Below are 20,555 nucleotides of genomic sequence, written 5' to 3' on the forward strand. Positions count from 1 at the left end.
TTTTTTCACAAAAGCGAAATTGTCTTCTGATTTCTTTCGGTTAGTGAAAACAGGTACTAGCTTGGCTCTTTTGTAAAAGTGAAGTGGCATAACTCAAACTTTCAAACACTGGGGAATACCTGTAGTACAGAACACATTAGGTGTTCAAGCTGAAGTTGATGCCTTCCTGCCAGGGATTCTAATATAAAATGTGCATTTCAAATTAAGATTAGCTATCAGAGGCTGAGCACTTGCTGTAGTCAGACCCTGCCAGACCAGAGAACTCTGAGGACAGGTAGCCAGGGCATTCATGGTCCTGCTGCAGAGTGGACTCTCCATCCAAGGGGTGGGGATGAAGGACTGGACTGGACTCTGCCCTTGTCCTTTTGTCCATCTGTGGTTTAGCTACAATTGAGCCCTGGAAAGACCCACCTGGGTTGTATCCCTGGCCCCATCATTTTCTAGCTGTGTCACCTAGCGTAGTCTCCCCCTGTCCTCGAGGCTCAGCTTTTTCATGTGTGGAATGAGCACACTCATCCTTCCCTTGCAGGACTGCTTCAAGGAAGCCATGTGAAGAAATGATCATAGGCCTTGTGAGCCCTTTATCTACAATATCTCATTTGATCCTTACAGCAACCCTCTGAGGTGGAGCCTTTAATTAACTTCCATCTTACAGATGAAAAAACTGAGACTCAGAGAGAAATGTCTACCTGAAGTCACTTCTGCTATTCTCTTGCCCACTCCAAAGTCAGGCCACAGCAAGGAATGAATAGGGGTTTCATCCCACAGGCCAATGATCATTGTGTGGTGCTTGTGTGTGTTTAAGGGAGTCTCATGTTGCATCCAGGCTCAGTAGGAAGGAGTGCTGCAATTGATAGGCAATGTCTGCTCTAGGAACAGTAGTGGCAAACTGTGAACGTGTCCTGTCATTTGTGTTCCTTGTCCTCAAGTCCTTCCTTCTATTGATAGCTAAGTCTCTGCAGAGGTAACTCTTATTATAATGAGCAGAGCAGAAAATAGTAGTATCTGGTCCGAATCCCAAATTTACCTCCAAAATTCCCATGTGTCTCTGTTTTCCCTGCTCTATCACTAAAGGCTTGGGTAACACTAAGCTGTGTAGGGAGGAGGTGGTCAAAAGGACAGGACTTTCAAGCTTCTTGAGCATCTTCTCAGTGTCTGGCATCAAGCTAGATTCTCCTCGTGGAGCAGGTTAAATCTGAACATCAAACCAAAAGTCTGGTAGGACTATTTCCATGTTATAGAGGAGCAAATTGGGACTTGTAGTTGTTAAATAGCTTGCTCTGGATGTGATAGCTGGTAAGTGTCAGCACTAGGTTGTACACGAACCCAAGCACTGTCTACCACGTAACACTGATTCTGCGAGAGACCCAAACCCACTCAGAGGCTCTGCCAGACTGCAGTTCCTGCCAGCCTGTCGGCAGCCCAAGAGCTTAGCAGAGACAAGTCCCAGCTGACTTCTCCGTGGATCAGTGGATGCAACCCTAACCCCCTCCTTCCTGCTTTGGTACAGGCTCAGTCTCTCCGGGGTCCCCAAAGCCCCTCCTTCCCCAGATCTATCTCCCAAGGCCAGTGGGAAGCAGGCCACCCCCATGTCACAGGGAGCTCCACAGGACTCTGCCAGGGGCTAAGAAGAGGTTGTGAAGCATCTGTTCTTGGAACCTGGGTCCCGGGTGAATCCTGGGCCACGCTGCCCAGCTGGAGGCAGATGGATAAGACTCCCATGTCTCTAGTTTTCCTGAGGAGCCAGGCTGGTCCTCCTCCACCTCAGAGTGGCTTAAGGCTAGAAAATGGCTCACTGGCCTGGCAGTCACAGACAGAAGAACTGACTTCTCTCTCACAGTGGTCGAAGCCTACTGAGCTTCCCCTTCCTGTTCTTGCGTCCACCCTCTGCCTTAAGTCTTCTTACCTGCAGAACTTGGGGGAGGGGGCTGTCTCTGGAAGCCAGGGATGAGCTGCAGTGCCCACAAGGTGGGTGAGATGGGGTGGAGGGAGTGGGAAGTGTGCGGTGTGGGCAGTGCCTGAGAGGAGTTGACCCAGCCTGGTCTGGTTAACTCCTGCTCATCTCCCAAGAGGCCAATGGACGGTCCTGCTTTGCCCAGTGTCTGAAGCTGTGGAAACTGGGCAGACCCATGTCTGTTGCCTGGCTCCCCCTACACTGGTTACCTTTCCCCGCTCACTCTCCTCAGTCTCCGGACCCCCCTGCTAGGAGTGGGGTCTTGCTTAGGAACCTTTAGGGTTTGTTTTTCCTTCTGGGGACTTTTCCCCATTGGCAGGGGATTAGGTGTAGGGAAACCCAAATGGGAACAAGCTGTGGCTCCTCCCCTAACTTTTCCAGGTTTTAATGGGCTTTGGTATCTTCACATGTACTGGGAAAGATAATTTTATGAGCTAAGAAAGTTAAATAAATTCCATTAGATGTCTAAATTCACAGTACAGGAAAGGAGGTGTTACAAAAGAGTGTGTGTGTTCATGTCAGGGCCCTCCTGGTACTTCGGGTTCCATCCCTTAGAATGTTCCTGTGTCAAGTGTTTTTAGGATGTCTGGAGTTCTGTGGTTCTGCGTCCCTTCCAGAACTTGTGTGAGGGTCTCTTGTCTGAGCTGAGGGGGCTGCCCACAAGGCATCTGCTTCATCTTGATTTGTTTATATGTCTGGTTGTGCGATAAACATTTACTGAGGCAGCAATTTCCAGGTTGAATCTGAAGTGTGGCCCAGACGGAGGCAGAGTCTCAATGGAACCTGATGACCCAATTTGGACCCCCACCCCACTCCCCTCCCGGTCTCTTCAGGCAGTTGGTGCTGATGGGTGTGTTGGAGGGGAACTGAAGGTCCCTCACAGATTTCTGGCCTGAGGGACTGAGTACATGGTGGTGCCCTAAACCAACACAGTAACCAAGCCAAGCCAGTTGGAGTGAAGAACTGTGTCTGGGACAGGCTGAATCCGAGGTGTAGAGGTAGGGGCTGCCCTGGGGCGCCTGGGTGGCTCAGTCGGTTGAGCGTCTGACTTCGGCCCAGGTCATGATCTCACAGTCTGTGAGTTCGAGCCCCAAGTCAGGCTCTGTGCTGACAGCTCAGAGCCTGGAGCCTGCTTCTGATTCTGTGTCTCCCTCTCTCTCTGCCCCTCCCCAGCTCATGCTCGCACTCTGTCTCTGTCAAAAATAAATTAAAAAATAAATAAATAATAAATAAATAAATAAAAAAAACTTAAAAAAGAAGTATGGGCTGCCCAGGGGAGACAGGCAGCAAAAGGCAGAAGAAGGAATCTGAAGGTGGGCAGAAACTGGGCTGGGAAAGAGCCTTGGAAGCTGCTGGCCTAGAAGCTTCAGCTGAAAGCAGAGAGGGGATGAGAAGGTCTAGAGTGTGTGCAGGGGGAAGGCCAGGGGCGAGGTTTGGGCCCCAGCATCCCGGGGCAGGCACGGCAAGAATCCACCCTCCCCCACTGCCAAAGGACACCACCAGTGGACAGTGAGAGGAGGACCAGATGGCTAGAGGGGCCAGAAGAGAACCCAGAGGGCTCAGGGTCAGGGAATGAAAGGGAGAAGTCTTCAAGAAAGCTGAAGTGACCAACAGGGAGAACCGGAAGCTACAGAATGGGTTTAGTGACACAGAAGTCAATGGGATGTGTGGTGGGGGTGCAGAAGCCAGACTGAAGTGGGCTGGGGTTGCTGAAAGGAGGGGCAGTGAACACTTTCCAGAGGAAAGGGAAGGAGTCAGACTGGAAGACGTAAGAAAAATCTGGCAGAGAAGGAGAGGGATGATGGAGGAAGGGGTAGGTCTGGACAGCCCCACAGTGCTGGGCCTGCCATTGCCAGGGACCCCTTCTCCGTAAAATCTGAACAGATCCCAACCTATATATAGATGTGAGTAGAGCTGCACTGGCTGAAGCAGTGGGGTGGGGTGGGGTGGGGTGGGGTGGAGGGGCGAGGGTTCTGCCTGCACATGTGCCCCTTGCTTTCTGTGGAGCCTCACAGCAGCCCTGAGCTCCCAGAGCCCACTGGCCTCAGACCACCCCTTCATCTTACAAAGGAGGACTGGCCAGCCAAAGCCATGGGGAGAATCCGATGGCACATTTAGGAGCTTCAGCTCCTCCCCCATCCACTGCTTTCAGCTCCTCATCCAGAGTGTTTAACTATACATTTATTCATTCAATAGACATTTATTGAGTGCTTACTGCATGCCAGGCACTGGGCCTGTAGGGATGTGTAGGAACTGCTTCTGAACAGCCCCGAATATCGATGACCACACCCTGTTAACCTCAGGAGGTGAGTATGCAGAGGGCTGTCCTGTGCCGATGGCCTCTGTTTATGCAGACAGGCAGGGCTTTGCAGGGTCTGGCTTGACCCCAGAAAGTTCTGGAATGCGCTCTACACTCAGCAACCCAGTTTTACTCTTTACCAGCCTTCTCCATTCCCAGCTGCTCAAGGGGGTGAGGATGTGGCCATTCTAGCCCTCTGTGGGGCAGGTGTCCCTGGGCTCCAACGTGTCCCTGAATGGGTAGCCTTCTTACCTGGCCTGAACTTGGGCTCCGATTTCCTGATTATGCCGCAGCAGCAGTGACAACAGTAACAGTAACTTACTGAGCTTGTACTAGTACCACCCCCCCCCCCCCCCCCAACACCGCTCCTGGGACAATGAATCCCACCAGCCCCTTCTTCCCCAGGGCATACCTGGTGATGGCCCCACCCCAACGGGATACACCAGCTTCCTCTGCCCGCCCCCAGCAGCAGTCCCTTGAGGTTCAAAGGTTTAACAACTGAGGTTTCTACCATTTAGAAGAGAGGACCCCAACCCGAAGCAGTGACATGTAACCAGTGGTGCACATTAGAACAGACATTGGTGAGTGGGGGTGAGGGATTAGCTAGAGTGAGCACGGTAGAGGGGGAGATGACAAATAGATAGAGGGCTAGGGCGAGGCCCTTGATTTCACACAGACTCACAGTCCTGACTCATCAAGGAGAAGGGATGGGGGGGGGGTGTTATGCAAGTCCTCCCAAGTGGCACCAAGTGATGACGATTTTGGGGAGGCACGGGATATCACAAGAGAAAGCAGGTGGCTGCCATGGGGACAGGTAAAGGGGACGCCACAGTAAGGGTGGGAGCATGAGTCAGTGAAGGTGGGGCTGGTGGAGACTAAGGGAGCTGCAGCTTCGAGCCCCAGTGGTACACCTGACTGAGCCCATCGCCTGGACTCATGGACATCAGGGAGCCAAGACATGAATGTTATGGACAAAATCATCTTAAGGCTCCAGCAGATTAAATGAATTAATTAGTAAATGAGGGGCTTCAGGAAAGGTTTCCTTAGGACAGTGAACTCCAAGGAGTGTGTTCTGGAGCGCCCATCCTGTGAGACCCTCCTTGTGGTCAAATTTGGGAAGGCCACTGGGCTTTCGCTTTCCTATGGCAGCCTCACAACACACATCACCACATTAAAGGCTCTGAAAAGTCCTGTGGTAACAAAAGCTACTTAACTTGTCTCACTCAGCATTTCCCACATTCATTTGGCCACAAAATTAAAAAAAAAAAACAAAAAACAATCCCATTAATATCCCTCAGAGGAATCCCGACCCACACTTTGTCAAGTGCTGATACAGAGGGATTGGTAAAAGTGGGATGTCTCTTCTGTGTCAGGGGTCTTCTGTGTTGCCCTCCCCCCACCCATCATATCACATCAGCCCCTGATCAGACCCTTGGGGCTCTTTGGCTAAACATCCTAGAAACATTCTCTGCAAACTTGACTCTAAGTCCGGCCCTTGCCTGGCCCCGAGCCATGAAGGATGTGAAGAGAAGACTTACAGGGGCAGGGGCGTTTGAAGGACATGTAATCCTTGGAGCAAAATAGCGGAGCCAGCCTGCCCACTTGTACAGTTCCAACTTCTTGTAGAAAAGGATCCTCCGCTCACCTGCAGAAACACAAACAGACAGGTGATGGGGCGCCCACATGGTACCCACTGACCCTGTGAGCTTGGCATTCAGGTCCCTGGGCTGTTAACTTCTGGGGAAAGGGTGGTGACTGTGACAGCATGTGCCCAGTCTGGGCAGGGGTCTGAGGGAGCTCTGGGTGGCGGAGTGTGGGGGTTCTGGGGCAGGGGTGGGGCAAATGCATGCTGGGGTGTCAGTGGTGGGTGGAGGGGGGAATATCTCCTCTGGGTGGACCCTTAAACAGGAATGAGAGATACCCTGGTGTTCTCCTGTCTCATGAACCTGCTTGGGACAATTGCAATAGATCATGGCATTCTGAGCATTTTATACCTGGAAGGACCCTTAAAGACCAGCCCAATGTCCTCATATCACAGAAGGGGAACAGACGTAGAAAGGGTAAGGTGCCAGTTCAAGGTCCTAGAGCTGGCTTTGGAAGGGTATTCAGAGTTTGCCTAACTGAAACCTTATTATTATTACTATTATCCCAACACTTTTAAGGGGATGATGCTCTTTTCATTCCCATTTTATAAAAAAAAGGAAGTTGAAGCTCAGAGGTTATGTAGCTTGTCCAAGGTCACACAACTTCTAATTACAGGCTGGGACTAGAACCCAGGTCTTTTTTACCCCAAAGCCTCCATCCATTGTCAGCAAGCATATCACTTGGAAGGCACCTAATAAAGGCCAAGAGAATGAAAATGTCTCTTCCCCAATCTCCCTGCCTCCCCTCCCCTTCAACCTTAAACTTGGTGTGACACCTGAGTGAGCAGCAAGGGTCACTCTAACACTCATTTGCAAGAGAGGAAACATTTTCAAAAAATGCCCCAGCCTCCTGTGCTGGTTCTGTCTCTCCCAAGCTCCAAGTGACATGGGGCTGTATGAACAGCAGGGAGATACAGTTATTTTGTAGGGAGTGTGGTCACTAGACTTGCAGAAACCAAACTGCACCTTTGGGGGTTGCTGAGCGGGAACTGTGGATGTGGAGTTTGGTGGGTTCCTGTAGGGGAGAGCTTGCAGCCAGGAACCAACAGGAAAACAGCCTGGCCCCTCTGGGTCCCAGGAGGCAGTTGACCTCCCTGATCCTGGGGGTGACACTGTGGACAGAGCTTTTGTCTAGGACTCAGGTCCCAAGATTCCCACCCTTGTTTCCCTCAGGAACCCTTTTCATTATATACAGTTTTTCCTCCAAATGGGTTCCATGTTTTGATGGAGACCATTGGCCAAATTGCACTGATTAATAACACTTTTTCTATTTAATAGATGAATCCAAGACCTATCTTTGGAGAGCCTGAACTCAGAAGTCCAAGTCCTGTCACTTCCTGGAGTGTGCCTCTAGGCACAGTACTTCACCTGTCTGAGCTGCAGTGTCCTCAGGAGGAAATCAGGGTAGGGCACTTCACTGGCTTTGAGGATGGGGGGGGGGGTGGGTACGTATGTCATGTTCATTCTGTTGTCCGAGGGGGTCAGGGGGAGGGAGCCATTGCTGCCACTGACCCTGGGGTCCCTCTCTCCAGATGGCTCCTTGCGGCTCAGTCTTCTGGGTGTGAACCCCAGGTGGCCTGATGCATATTCCCCATCCCTAGAGAAACCAACAAGAGTTTTGATGGGGGAATGGAGGGTAGGATGTGATCTCCCTTGGCCCAGTAGAGAAGTCTCTCTGGCATGGCAGGCTGCTTGGGGAACTGTGATTTCACACCAGAAAATTCTGAAGAGTCTCAGGGCCTGGGATCTATACTTTCTAAAATACATGTGTGTACATGTATCTGTGTTCACGTTTGTGGGTATGCCCGTGTGCACTGTGGCCACGTGTGTGTCTGGAGGGAGACTTAAGCAGGCTGACAGGCCATCTTTCATGCTGCTTCCAGAGAGGTCTTTCTTAAAGGCACAATGGATCATGTCATTCTTTTGCCGAAAACCCTTCCATAAATCCTCAGTGTCCCTAGGAAAATGAACTGGCTTCTACCACTACTTCCACCGCCCTGGTGCTCTGCCTGCCTCTCTAGTGAACTGGTGTAATGTGAGTGCTTAATAAAAATATGCTGCATGTACACTTCCTATAGGGTCACCGTGGTGGCTCCTGACGCTGTAGAGGGTGCTGCCCACCCTCTAAACTCCAAGGGGCTGTCTCCAAGGTCTTGCTTCTCCTAGAGGCCCCCTGTACCCTCTCTTTCCTCCTTGTGGGCCCTGTGATTCTGAGGTGAAGGTTGAGACAGCATGGGGTGTGGGGGAGGTGGGAGATGGGCTGCCTAGGGCAGGGGCCAAGAACCCTCGCATTGTATATTTTGTGGTCAGTTTGGATGTTTGGCAGACTATGTGTAAGTTTCCAAATGGCTCAAGAGGCTGGCAAGGGGCTGGGTCAGATAGACATTTGTGTATATGGAAGCATTCTGGGCACTCCAGCTTTTCAGGTGTGACCCACACTCACCAAACACCTGCTTGCGCCAGATGACATCATCAACATTATTGCAATGTTACCTGATGTGGGTAATACCATTTTCATTTTGCAGATGAGAAAACTGAGGCTCAGTGATTTGATCCACCCATTGTCACAGAGAAAAGATGGTGGAAGGGCTATGCGGGAGGGATCTTGTCCCCCAGTGTTCCTCAGTTACAGCAGGGACACCCTACAGAGATCTGACACCCTGGGTGTCACCCCACCCAGGGCTCTGGCTGGCCAGCTTCTTGGACACACTGGGTCTCTCATGCCATTTCCTTGGCATGCCTTTCCTTTCCTCTCCACCTGGCAAACTCCCATGTGGCTGTCATCACACGGCTGAAGAAACCTCTTCAGTGAAGTCCTCTTTGACTGCTGGAGACAGAATAGCCATTCTGGCTATGCCTCCACAGCACATGGACATCCTTCCAGGATGACTTTGGTTCTAACTTGTTCCAGATTGTTAGCTTCTTGTGGGTATGGAGGGCCACTGTGGCCTCTGGGAACTCACTCGGGGCTGGGCACATTTAAAAGTATGTGGATTCTAGAACAAATCCACCTTGGCCTGATGTCAGCATAGGACTGCAGTGTTGAAGCTGCCTTTTAATGATGCTCAACTTCCTGAGGAAAAGGACGCCCATGTAAGGAACTGAGATGCTCCCCGACATCGTGGGTGACAATGATGCTGACGTTAGTTAGGGTACCATTCCCTGCATCACGTAACTCAGTCTGCACTTCACATACATCTTCTTGCTGCATTCTCCCAGCATTCCTGGATTGCATCAGTTTATTCAAATATTTACCAAGCACCTAGGGTGTGTCCCACAAAACCCTTGGAAAACAAAAGGAGGGGCTTTTAGGGTCCTAAAACAGCAATCTCAACCTTACTGTTTCCTCCTCCCCTCCCCCACTTGTGGATTTCAACATGAGGACCTACAGGAAAACCATTTCATGGTGGCATCAGACCCTCTGCTTGGGTGGAGCTTTGGTTGGGTTATCAAGACAAAGGAACTGGATGTCAGGTATCTATGTGTGCAAGTACCCACCCCACTCTCCCCACATGTGACCAGAGCTGCTGTGAGGACACAGTGATGGGGGTAGTGGACAGCCAGGTTCGTCACGAATGGTCTGAGATTGTGCTTTGCTGGGCGAGGTGTTCCGGAGCAGGGACTGCAGGAGTGGGGGTTGGGCTTGGACCCACTCTCAGGTCACGTCTCCCCCCTGCCCGCCTGTCTCGGAGCCCAGCATCCGAGGCGAGGCGCGTTCCTGCCTGTGACTCATCTGCGACTGTATTGTCTGGCTAGAAATCGGAGGGCGGGCGGCGGCGGCACTCCAGGCTCTGAAGTGGCTTAATGGTGTGCGGCAAGTCCACGTCACTCCCATTCCGCCTCACGTCCCCGCTCCCAGAATACCTCGTCTGGGGCCCACTGCGACACTCAGACCTGGGCAAATGCGTATGTGGTTGAGGGGGGGCGGCGCCGCGCCCCTGGCGGGCAGAGCTGGGCTGGCGGAGCCGGCTGGCGCAGTGTGCAGGGGCGGCACGGCGCATGCGCGGCAGTCGGACCCGGGAGGGTTCTGCGGCACCGCGGTAGACCGCGGACAGAGAGGGGCCGCAGGAGTGGGCTGGCCTGTGGAAGAGGCCACGTGACTCCGTGACGCTGATGCGGCACTGGCTCTACCGCAGTCACGTGTCGTCAGCCCAGGGGATCGCAAAACAAACCCCCCATTTTGCAGATGTCAACACTGAGATTCAGAGAAACGAAGGGGGTTGGGTGAGATCATGAGCTCCCGGCCCCAAGACTACCCTTTGGAAGATTTTAAGCAGGGGAATTGCACGGTCACCTTTTAAGAAGGTCTCCCTGGGCTCAGTGAGGAGGGGGGACCAGGGGTTGGGGGCAGGTGACAGGGGAGCAGGGAAGCTGTGGTAGGAGATGATGGGCTTAAATGAAGGCGATGGTAAATGGAGCAAAGTGAGAGGCTACATTCTTTGGTTTGACAGTATTTATTCAGAGCCCCTTGTGAACCACGTTGTGGGCGCTGAGAATAGAGAAGTGAAGCAAACACAGACTGCCTGTCCTCACCAAGCTTCCTGCTAGTGGAGGAGACACACATAATGGTGGTGTTTGTTAGATAGCAGTAAGAGGAGGAACAGAGGCAGTGTGTACGTGGAGACTGAACATTTAGATACAGTGGCTGCAGAAGGCCTTGGTGAGAGGGTGATCTGTAAGCGAAGACTGGAGCAAGGGAGCTAGCTGGGTGAACAGCTGGGTGGATATGTGGGAGAAGGGTATCCCAGGTAGAGGGACCAGACAGAAGGCCCCTGGGCAGGAGCATGCTGGGTGGGTTTGAGAAATAGGGCGGTTTGTGTAGGGGATATTTAAGAAGCAGGACAGATGGATCAGATGTAGAGGGTGAGGAAGAGGGAGCCTTAAAGATGGTTCCCTGTGTCTGCTTGGGTGTCTGTAGGTGTGGGGGGAGGGGGGATGGTGGAGAAATGGAGGCCCTTCCAAAGGTGGGTGAGGTGGAGACTCCAGATCTAGACAGGCCAGATAAGTACTGGTTCTTTCTGTCCTAACCACAGTACACGCTCAGGGACTGTTTACTGAATGAATGAATGATGCCATAACAGAGATTCCATGAACCTGTGGGTGTGCAGGTGATTGCCCAGAGCCAGAAGAAAGTCAGAGATTCTGGACTGTGGTGAGACACACTGATCTTAAAAGGGTTGCATCTACCTCACCAGGCAGGGGGTTAATTTCTGGGGCTGCGGGGGGAGGGGGGTCCCCAGGTGGCAGAAAACCTTCCTCCTCTGCAGGAAGGTCTTTATATGAGGCTGGTACCCAGCTGGTGTCTTTCCCAATGGAGAAGAACATTACTTGGCAAGTAGCCTTCTGTAGAATCAACTGCTACCTCCTTCCTCACTGCCACCAAGGTACAACCTCTAAGGGTTGATGTACTGTCTACCTGCATAAACCAGTCCATCTACAAACTGGCAAATAGGTCTGGCCAAGTGGGTAGAGAAGCATGATTTAAGGCTCAGGAAAAACCACACAGAGGGCACCACAAAGCATTATTTATGGCAGTGAAACACGAGGGATAACCTCACTGTCCAATAAGAGGATAGGCTGAGAAAATTATAATGGAATAATATATAGCCATGAAATAATAGTTTTAAAGACATTTTAATAACATAGGTAAAGACTTTTAGTGGAATGTTAAGAAGGAAAAAAGACCCAGGTTATATATAAAAAGGCAGGTTACAGAACTCTGCATACAACATGATCCTTATTTTGTAAAAGAAAAAAAACCTAAAGAAAATATTCATATATAGAAAAATTTGGGGAGGAAATAGATGCAAATATTCACCGTCATTGGGCTCTCTGGGCAGTGGTGGGGTTGAGGATTTTTGTGTTTTACATTTTTTATGATTTTCCAAATTTTCTACAATGAACATGTATTTTATAATCTGAAAAATCATTAAAATGAAGATTTGAAAAAACCTTTCATGCTAACAAAGAATAATTAAGTGATAAGTCAGTGATAGTTAATTGAAAAATTTTAAAGCTAACTTAATTGCCTTTGACCATGCCATTTGTTATTGTAAAGATTAAAAAAAAATAACTTGTCTTTGAACTTACTGGTAAGGAGCTTTATTAAAATGTTAGGTAAATAATTTCCATTTTTTTTAACCCTCATCAAAATTTCCCTGGCTCTTGAGCAAGTCCTATTTGCCAAATTTTTGAGGGAATGGTTTCTGCCACAAACCTTAATGTTTTATTTTCAGGCAAGCTATACACTTGGCAAAAATAATAACAATAGACCTTATGTTTGTAAAACACTTTATAATTTGCAAAGCATACTAAGTGCTGGGTACTATTCTAGGCTCTGAATATAGGAGATATCATCATGAACAAAATGGTTAAAAGTCCCTGCCTTTGGGGAATTTATATTGATGAGAGTAGACAATAAACAAATGAATATGATATAGAGGTGTTAGAGGTGATAGTGCTATGGGAAAAAAATGGAGAGGAGTGATAGGGAATAAATTGGGGGGGGTTGCTCTTTTAAATCAGTTTGATTACTGTTAGAATACAAAACATGAAGGTGTCTCTAAAAATTCTCTGGCCCGTGGACAGTTAACATGAGGTATAAAATGATTGATGATATCCCTGGAGGAAGCATTCCAATAACTAATTACACATCATCTAAGATACAATGTGCTAATTATCAATTTTATAAACTCATAAAATTATGATGAGTCATAGGGATGTTTTAAGTATTCTATACTTAGCAACGTTAGATAGCCCTTAACCTTTCCCAGCCTCAGTGTTCTCATCTATAAAATGGGGACAATTTCAGTACCTAAATCAGAGGACTGTTGTCGGAATCCAAAGAGAAGTGCTTATGCATGGAAAACAGTATGTGTTCAGGATATGTTCATAATGCAGATGCAGCAAGGCCACTGGGAATGGTCCATCTGACACTGCCACGTGTTTCCTGTATATTACTTCTTTAGTCCCCACAAATGTAATGGGAGGTACATAATATGTGTTCCCACTTTCAAGAGGAAATTGAGGCTCTGAAAGGTAAATCTTCTGCCCAGAATCCTATGCTCTAAGCCTAGGCAGTTGGCTCCAAGTAGCCATGTTCTCAGCCATAGCTCCATTTTGTGCTCACTTGCCCAGGGGCTCCAGAAGCCCTCCTGGCCTCAGTTTCTACATTTAGGAGGCTGAGAGCAGATTTAGACTTTCCCACCCCTTACCTTGTGCTCTGAGCACTTCCAGGGCAAAGGCTCAGGTAATAGGCCAGAATGTGTCTGTTTATTCCCAAAGACTTAAGATAATGTCCATATCTCCATCATGTTCCCTGTGGGCTGTGATCCAAAAACTGAGGTGGACCAGGAGATACTCACCTCCTAATCAGTTCCTGATTAACTCTTTTGGGAAGAAGAGGAGTGAGAATTATGGAAGATGCAGAGATGTGACACCCAAGTGGGCGAATGGGGGCGGGGTACATAGGAAGAAGAGTAAGGGGGTTTCTGTATAGAAGGAGCCCATTCTCCCTATATTACCAAGTCCCCATCAGGCAACGTGTGGACAGACTCACCCCTCCGCTGCCCTGTTCTGGGCAGATGGGCCACAGGTGGCCAGGACAAGCATGGATGTCCACAAGCTGGACCTCTGTTTTCTTCTCAACAGTGCTCCTGGCACCTACACCCTCCATGCCACCTGAAAGATCCCAGCATCCTCCCCTAGATCCTGGGCCTCGCCTGCTCTACTCTGAACCCGAGACCCCAGCTGCACAGACAGGCAGATCTCTTCCTGGGGACCTTCCAGCTCTGAAGTTCTAACCTCTTGGTCAGCCACTGGCTCCATTTCCTCCCCAAGGTTCATCATTTCTGGTGCCTCCTGGCTCAATGGGCTGGATGGTCAGCATGGAAACAGGGTTGGGACCCCTCAGACCTGCTGTCTCCTTGCCCTGGCGGCTGCTCCCCCTGCTGCTTTCTGCTGCCTGTCTGAACCATCACTACTGGAACATCCATGCCACCTGACAGCCTGATGGCTCCTCAGGGAAAGCAATCCTCCCTGCCCCACCCCCTCCCAAACCGCAGAGTGGAGAGAGGTGTGCAGAATTCCCTTGCACCCACTGTGAGAGATGCGTGAGAAGCCCTCCACCGGGGCAGCAGACATCAGCCAAGGGCAAAAGAAAAGCCAGTCAGATACAGTCTTTTCCATCCTGGATGGATATGGTGTGGTAGGGAGGAGAAAGCCCGGCCAGGAAGTAGAAACCTTTGGGGAGGAGGGAATGTCTGAGAAAGGGCAGGCCCCAAGTTTTGCATCACAATTAGATGTCAACAAGGCCTTGAGGGGATTCAAAGCCCTCCGCAAAGGGGGGTTGGCGGGGGTCTAGTCCCCGCCATCTCAGGCGAATTCACTGTTTTCAGCATCTACTGGTGCTGGACACTTCATCAAATGACACCTGTAGCCAACCTGATTTGAGTCCTGGCTGTGTGCCAAGCACCATGGTAGCCGCTGCCCCCACCCCCACCCTCCCACCCCCGCCAGCAGCATCTCATTTAATCTTTTCAACGCGCATTCCCCGTGTTTCAGATGGGGAAACTAAGGCTCAAGAGAGGTTAAGTGTCTTGTCTCAGGTCACACAGCTAGGAATAGGAAGTCAGTCAAGACCATACTGTAGTACCAAAGCCCTTAAACATTCTGCTCACAACAGAATCTTGCCTACTAGTCAGCGGAGGAAACTGAGGCACAGGAGGTGAAGTCAGGGTGTTTGAGGAGAGGGTCTAGAGGGGCATCCTCAAGACAGGTGCCCATGGGACTGTGTGGGTCTAGACCAAGGATCAGTCTCCTGGAGCCCCTGCCTCACACCTGTCACTTATGCCGTCGCCTTCCCTGCCACCCCCGCTTGGCCACCCCCACTGACACCCGCGTGGGATCAAGAGGGCAGCCCTAGGTCTTCTGCGCCAGCCTCCAGACCGCAGAGCCGATGGGGGGGGGGGAGTGGGGAGGGGGGTAGGAAAGGCTGCGCGAGCCAGCCAGGGGGTGGGGTGGGTACTACCCAGCTTCCGAGGGCTCTTGGGGAGGGGCGACTGTGGCCCTTCGAGCTGCGCAGCCAGCCAGAGCAGCCGCCTCGGACTCAGCCTCGAGTCCCATTTACCGCGCAAGCGAAAGTCTGCCCCAAAGCTAGAGAAGGTGCGGCGGGGCCGCCCCCTCTCCCACCTTTGGTGCTGAGATAGGCGTCGAAGAGGGGGCTTGGCCAGGGTGACCCGCCCGTCGGAGGGTCAAACTTCCTGGCTCAGGGGTGGGGGTTGGTTCTAGCTTCAAACTCCGCAAAGCCGGGAGCCCCTTCCCTCTTCCACCCCGTCCAAAAGTGCGTCCTAGTTTCCCCTTCTTGGGTGGGTTTCTCAGGGGTCCTGAAACCGAGGGTGCGGGACGGGGGAGGCTCTCTTGTGCCCCCCCCCCCCCCACAGGAGGTGGATGCTCCAAGAGACCCTCCCTTCCCTGTGGCTATCGGGCGTGCTCAAGGGGTAGCCTTGGCCCGGCCGGAGACGCGCGGGCCGGGGGCGGGAGTCTGGGGATCCCATTCGGAGCGCGCTGCGGTTCGTCTTCGGACCGCCGGTCCGCCCTCCTGGCGCGCCAAGGCTCCGCGCGGGGCGCCCCAGCTGTGTGCGTGCGCCGGGGCCGCCACAGAGCTTGGGGAAGGGGGCCAGGACCCCCTACCCGCCCCTCCCCAGCACCGCCCCCGACCCAACGCCCCTTACTCGGCTTAGCCGCCTCGCTCAGCTCCGCGCGCCGCAGTGCCGGCTCCAGCTTCGGCTCCAGCTCGGTTTCCCGCTCTGGCTCCGGCTCGGGCTCGGGCTCCGGCTCGGGCTCCGGCTCTGACTCCGGCTCCGGCTCCCGCTCCCACTCCCGCTCCCGCTCCTGCTCTGGTTCCCGCTCGGATGCCTCTGCGCTCTGGCTCGGGCTCGAGCTCGGGCTCGGGCTCGGGCTCGGGCTCGAGCTCGGGCGTCGCGGGGGGCGCGCCGCTCCGCCTCTGCTTGCTCGTCGCGCAGGGGCGGGGCGGGTGGGGCGGGGCCGGGCCGAGCGGACCTGCTGCCCGCGATCCCCAGCGGAGGCGGCGGCGGCGGCTTCTCAGCCCCAGTCCCAGCCCTGCCCTGCCGCAGCCCCGCCCGCTTGCCCGTCGGCCCTGCGCCGCCGCCCAAGCCAGAGCCGTCCGCTCCCGGGCCCCCTAGGCGGCGCGCCTCCCTGGCCTCAGCAGCGCTGTGTGGCGGCTTCGGGGCTTCAGCAGCTCTGGGCCGCGGCCCGGGTCATCCCTGTGATGGGGGGACGCGGGAGGGGGAAGGGCCGAGCCGCGCCCCTCTGTGCGCAGCCACCCCGCCACCCACGCAGCTGCAGGCGGGACGGGCGCGGCTGGGAGACCAGCCTGTCAGACGGACAGGCGTGTGTAGAGAATGACATACAGACAGGTGGGAGCAGAGAAGGACAGACACACAGACATGTGCAGAGAAGGGTAGACAATGGCATGTGCAGGGAAGGACGGCCAAACAGTTTGGTCAGAGGAGAAACTGGGCACTTGGTGGTGGTGGTGGGGAACCCTGTCACAGCCAGTGGGAGGGGCAGCCTAGACTGGAAGGGCCTCTGCTCCCAGTTGAGGGCAGATGAGTTCTGAGGCATGGCATGTTGGGATGTCAGGTAGGGCCTGCTGAAGCCTTCCTCTCCTGAGCCATCAGCTTGCCCATTTCCTTCGCCCCTCGCCCCACTCCGTGCCCTCTGTACCCTCCTCCCTGCAAACCCAGGCACAGAGCTTGGTCCTGGCAGATGGACCTGCTCTGTCCACACCGTATTCTGGGGCCTTGGACAAGTCCGGGTCATCCTCCTGATTTCATTACAATAGAGCCCCTGTTTACTGCACCCCTGCTACCTTGTGGTGCTTTCTAGTTATTTACATCTCCCCTGCTTGACTGGGAGCCCCAGGAGGGAAACCCCTGGGGTCCTTGCACAGAGCCTGCACTCTAAATTTGATGAATGAATTAATGAAATACCTTGTTGATAACTCTCAACAAACTCCCATTTTGTTGATGGTAGCTTGAAAGTGGTTCTCAAAAGGACAACATGAGGACAAAAGAACTATACATGTTTATGATCAAACTTGGAGAAGTGAAGAAGCCATGGGATAGCTCTGAAGAGAAGCCAAGCCCCACTGGTACTGCAGAAGGGTGGGGACAGAGCAGGCTCTGGGGGAGAAAACAAACCTCACTCCCAGTTCTGCTACCCATCATGTCTTGCGCATCCCTGGGTGGAGGGGCAGAGGGACCTATATGATCTAGTGCCTTCCCTTATGAGGACAGTTCCCAGTCTTCTTTGGTAATTGTTTACTCTGGGCTCTGCCTACTCTACCCCTCCACCCCCAACAAGGAGAGGGTAGGACCCAGGCTGGGGGATTCCAGCTTCTCTGGGGTTGTTATGGGGGCATATGTGCCCCCATGGATGGGGGAATGGATGAATAAATAAAGGACTAGAGAAAGGAGGGGACAGGCCAGGGCTGAGAGCTAGGATTGGAGGTTCTAGGACTTCCAGGCCAGGACTGTGCCCACTGCACAACCTGATAAAGGTGACCTTGACCTTCCTGAGCAGACACCTTGCAGATGATCTTTGCAGGATGGATATTCTGGTTGTTAGTGGTTTTACCTGTGAGCTGTCCAATGGCAAGACTATGTGTATGTGTCTTGTGGGGTGGCACTTTGAATTAGAACTTGTGGAAGGCTCTAACCTTTAAGAGTTCGTTCCCCTCCACCCTCCATTTGAACACGTGGTCCGACAAATCTGGCTTATTCTTCACATTGGAATCCAGAACTGGTTTCCCCTGGGCTTAGTGGTGTTGAGTCTAGCTTTGCATCCGCAAATACATGTTAGTGTGGGACATTTGTGAAACATCAAAAGGCAAAGGAAGAACATAAGAAGTGGTCACTGTTAATACTGAGGTTTCTTTTTCTTTCCTTGTCATTGTAGAACTCTAGAAGTGTCTTTAAATGGAGTGAGCTTGCTCACTATCTCTCCTCTCTTATCCCATGATCACACATGTAATGGCTCCTTAGCATCAAATGGTTGTATTATACCTTATTTAGCCAATCCTCTATTGCTGGGTGCTTAGTTTGTTTCTAGTTTTTTGCATGTCAAGACAATACTGCGATGTACATCCTCATGGGTAAGTTTGTGCATTTCTTTATTTCAATGGATATATCCATAGATTTTTGAGGCTTTCTCCTAGATGGGGTCAGACTTGCAAGAGGGGCATCTCCTGGGCACCAAAGAAACACAGTGGTGTTTAGAGTCTGCTTGACCAAGGGGGAGGGGGAGGGAGGCTGGAGGGAGGAAGCTTACAGAAGTCACACAGTGACAGTGAAGTACCCAGAGAGTCCTCAAGAGCCAGGCTAAGGGGATTTGCCCTAGAGTGTGCTCTGTATTACCCCTGTCACTCATAGACTATGGTTAACTTATTGATTCTATTATTGGGGGAAATCTTTTGATACTAGTGTTCTGCAGGGGAGGGGGAAAACTTGTCAGAATGGTCTGGCTCGTGTGTGGGTATCTGTCTAAAAATCCATTACCCCTTTCGGGAAAGTTCTCTTGCTGGTGTATCCTTTATACAGAATTATGTCAAAAGCATCTTCCCAGCCTTGAATTACATTACAAAGGGCCCTGCTCCCTGGATTGCCTTGGCTATGTGGGGTGGAGAGCACACCATGCTCTAAAATGGAGAGGAGGGGGTGCTTGAGTGGCTCAGTGGGTTGGACGTCTGGCTCCAGCTCAGGTCATGATCTCGCGGTTTTTGAGTTCGAGCCCCGCGTCGGGCTATGTGCTGACAGCTCGGAGCCTGGAGCCTGCTTCGGTTACTGTGTCTTCTTCTCTCTCTGCCCCTCCCCCACTTGTGCTCTGTCTCTCTCTGTCTATCAAAAATAAATAAATGTAAAAAAAATTTTTTTTTAATAGAAAGGAGGTAAGGGAGGGAAACCTATCCCACCAGATTTTCAAAGACTTTTCCTCTTTTCCTTTGACTCTTGTTAAAGGCCCCCTTGACTGTGTCTTGCTGGTGTTAGGAGAGATGAAGGAAGAGGCTTGGGTTCCTGCTCCATGGGGGTGGGGTCCAGGAGCAGGGCCCTTTTAGGGTCCATGAGCCGACAAGTTCAGATTCAGGTGCTGAGGTAGAGGGAGGAAGCTCAGGGGTCAGAGCTATGTGCCAAACCTGAAGCATGTACTTCTGGAGCTGCTCCCTGCTGGGAGCTCAGAGGAGTCTGCACTGTCACCTCACTTTACAGATGAGGAGACTGAGGTCCTCTGAATTCAACTTCCTAGAGTTGCACGGTTCTTTAAGCTGCACCCAGTAAGGTGATGCAAAAATAGGCAAAAAAGATGATCAGGTGTCTTTTAAATTGAACATTAGGTGTTACCTCACACGTGGTTATCTGTTTCTATAGGAGTTTGTGCCTTTCACTGTCTCTGAGCTATTTTCCTATTTCTTAAGTTGAAGAAAACGGATTGTAATGCACAATATTCTTGTCTATTGAGAGGCACATGAATGTCATCAGGTAAGGTCAATTGGTATCTTAGGGATGGGCTAAAAGCTATACATATGGCCGTGCTTTGGATTGGCCTTTGAATTGTGTATAACATCTTATTGGTTCCCTCATTAATGAATGAGTTAAAGTCTTTGATGAGTGTTCATTTATGTTGGTATAACAGTCATGATTTTATCCTTCAAAAAAATGTATCCTTTATGGATAGCGAGCTTGGAATTGCTTCCAGATGGGTCTTACACCAGAGCTTTGTCTTTAATTGGAGGCATCAGGGACTTGGGTCCTCAGAAGAGAAAGAAATTAGTGTGGGCTCAATCAATCCTAGAGGGCTTTCTGGAAGAGGGGAAAGGATTTAGAGAGGAAGGGCAGAGCCCAGGGTAAAGAAGGACTTTGTGGGCTGGTAAAGAGGCCTGTCTGAATGAAGGCTGGGCTCTGGGCGCCAGGTGCCAGCAGGGGGCGGGGGGATGGCAGGGAGAGCCTAGGTAAAGGAAGCTGCACCTGATGCTGTAGGCAACAGAGCCACCATAGGCTCCTGTGGGAGGAAGGGGCTTAATGAAATGGACTGTTAAGAAGGTTGGTTTCTGGGTTCCTAAACTCTTCTGGGGATTTCATAAGCCTTGACCACCCTTTCTCCTGACTGGAGGCGCTGGGACTGGCTGTCCCTCTCTGTCTCCCCTGTAGGATGAAGGCTGCCCTTCCAGAGCCCTGAGAGAGGTCTCCAGCTGATGAAGGATAAAAGGCAGCCAGCCCCTCCTCTGGGGGACTTAATTCTAGGCCTGCTTGAAAGTTTGTATTCACGGTAGAGCTTGATAAGGGCAAACTGGCTGAGGAGCAAGCAGGATCTGCAAAGAGACCTTTCTGCTGCTGCTCCCAATACAGTCATAACATGTTCTCATAGAGACCAGAGCTTCTGTTAGCCACACTACATGCATTATTTAATTTCATCCTCCAGTGTCTTGTAGAGGGGGACAATATTTTCTGATTTTTCATGTACAGCAAAGAGGCTTATGGAGGTCAAATAACTTGTTCAATATCTGGCTAATTAGGGACAGAACTCAGATTTGCACCCAAGCCTGCCTGACCCCCAAAACAAGTAAAGCCAAAATTAACATGGT

The 20,555-nt window shown here is 51.6% G+C and overlaps 1 protein-coding gene and 1 long non-coding RNA gene across 4 annotated transcripts in view; one reads left to right on the forward strand and one right to left on the reverse strand.

Annotated features, from left to right (window-relative positions):
• BEAN1 (brain expressed associated with NEDD4 1) overlaps positions 1 to 15,946 on the reverse strand; it is a 36,467-nt gene extending 20,521 nt beyond the window's left edge. The window contains exons 1-2 of one of the 2 annotated variants that reach the window (XM_027075905.2): positions 15,628 to 15,946; positions 5,792 to 5,898 (exon numbers count right to left, since the gene is read on the reverse strand). In XM_027075905.2, coding sequence (XP_026931706.1) covers positions 5,792 to 5,816 — 25 coding nt within the window. In that variant the 5' untranslated portion in view covers positions 5,817 to 5,898; positions 15,628 to 15,946. The remainder of the gene's footprint in view (positions 1 to 5,791; positions 5,899 to 15,627) is intronic. The other variant, XM_027075907.2, reaches the window with a different exon arrangement.
• LOC128313251 (uncharacterized) lies at positions 4,149 to 7,962 on the forward strand. Of its 2 annotated transcripts, XR_008293692.1 has the most exons (3): positions 4,175 to 5,920; positions 6,222 to 6,313; positions 7,175 to 7,962. It is a non-coding gene; the product is annotated as an uncharacterized LOC128313251 (long non-coding RNA). The 2 variants fall into 2 exon arrangements; XR_008293691.1 differs by lacking the exon at positions 6,222 to 6,313 and having other exon boundaries at positions 4,149 to 4,260.
• Positions 15,947 to 20,555: the final 4,609 nt, after the last annotated feature.

Source organism: Acinonyx jubatus, chromosome E2, assembly GCF_027475565.1.
Source record: "Acinonyx jubatus isolate Ajub_Pintada_27869175 chromosome E2, VMU_Ajub_asm_v1.0, whole genome shotgun sequence".
Taxonomy (NCBI): domain Eukaryota; kingdom Metazoa; phylum Chordata; class Mammalia; order Carnivora; family Felidae; genus Acinonyx; species Acinonyx jubatus.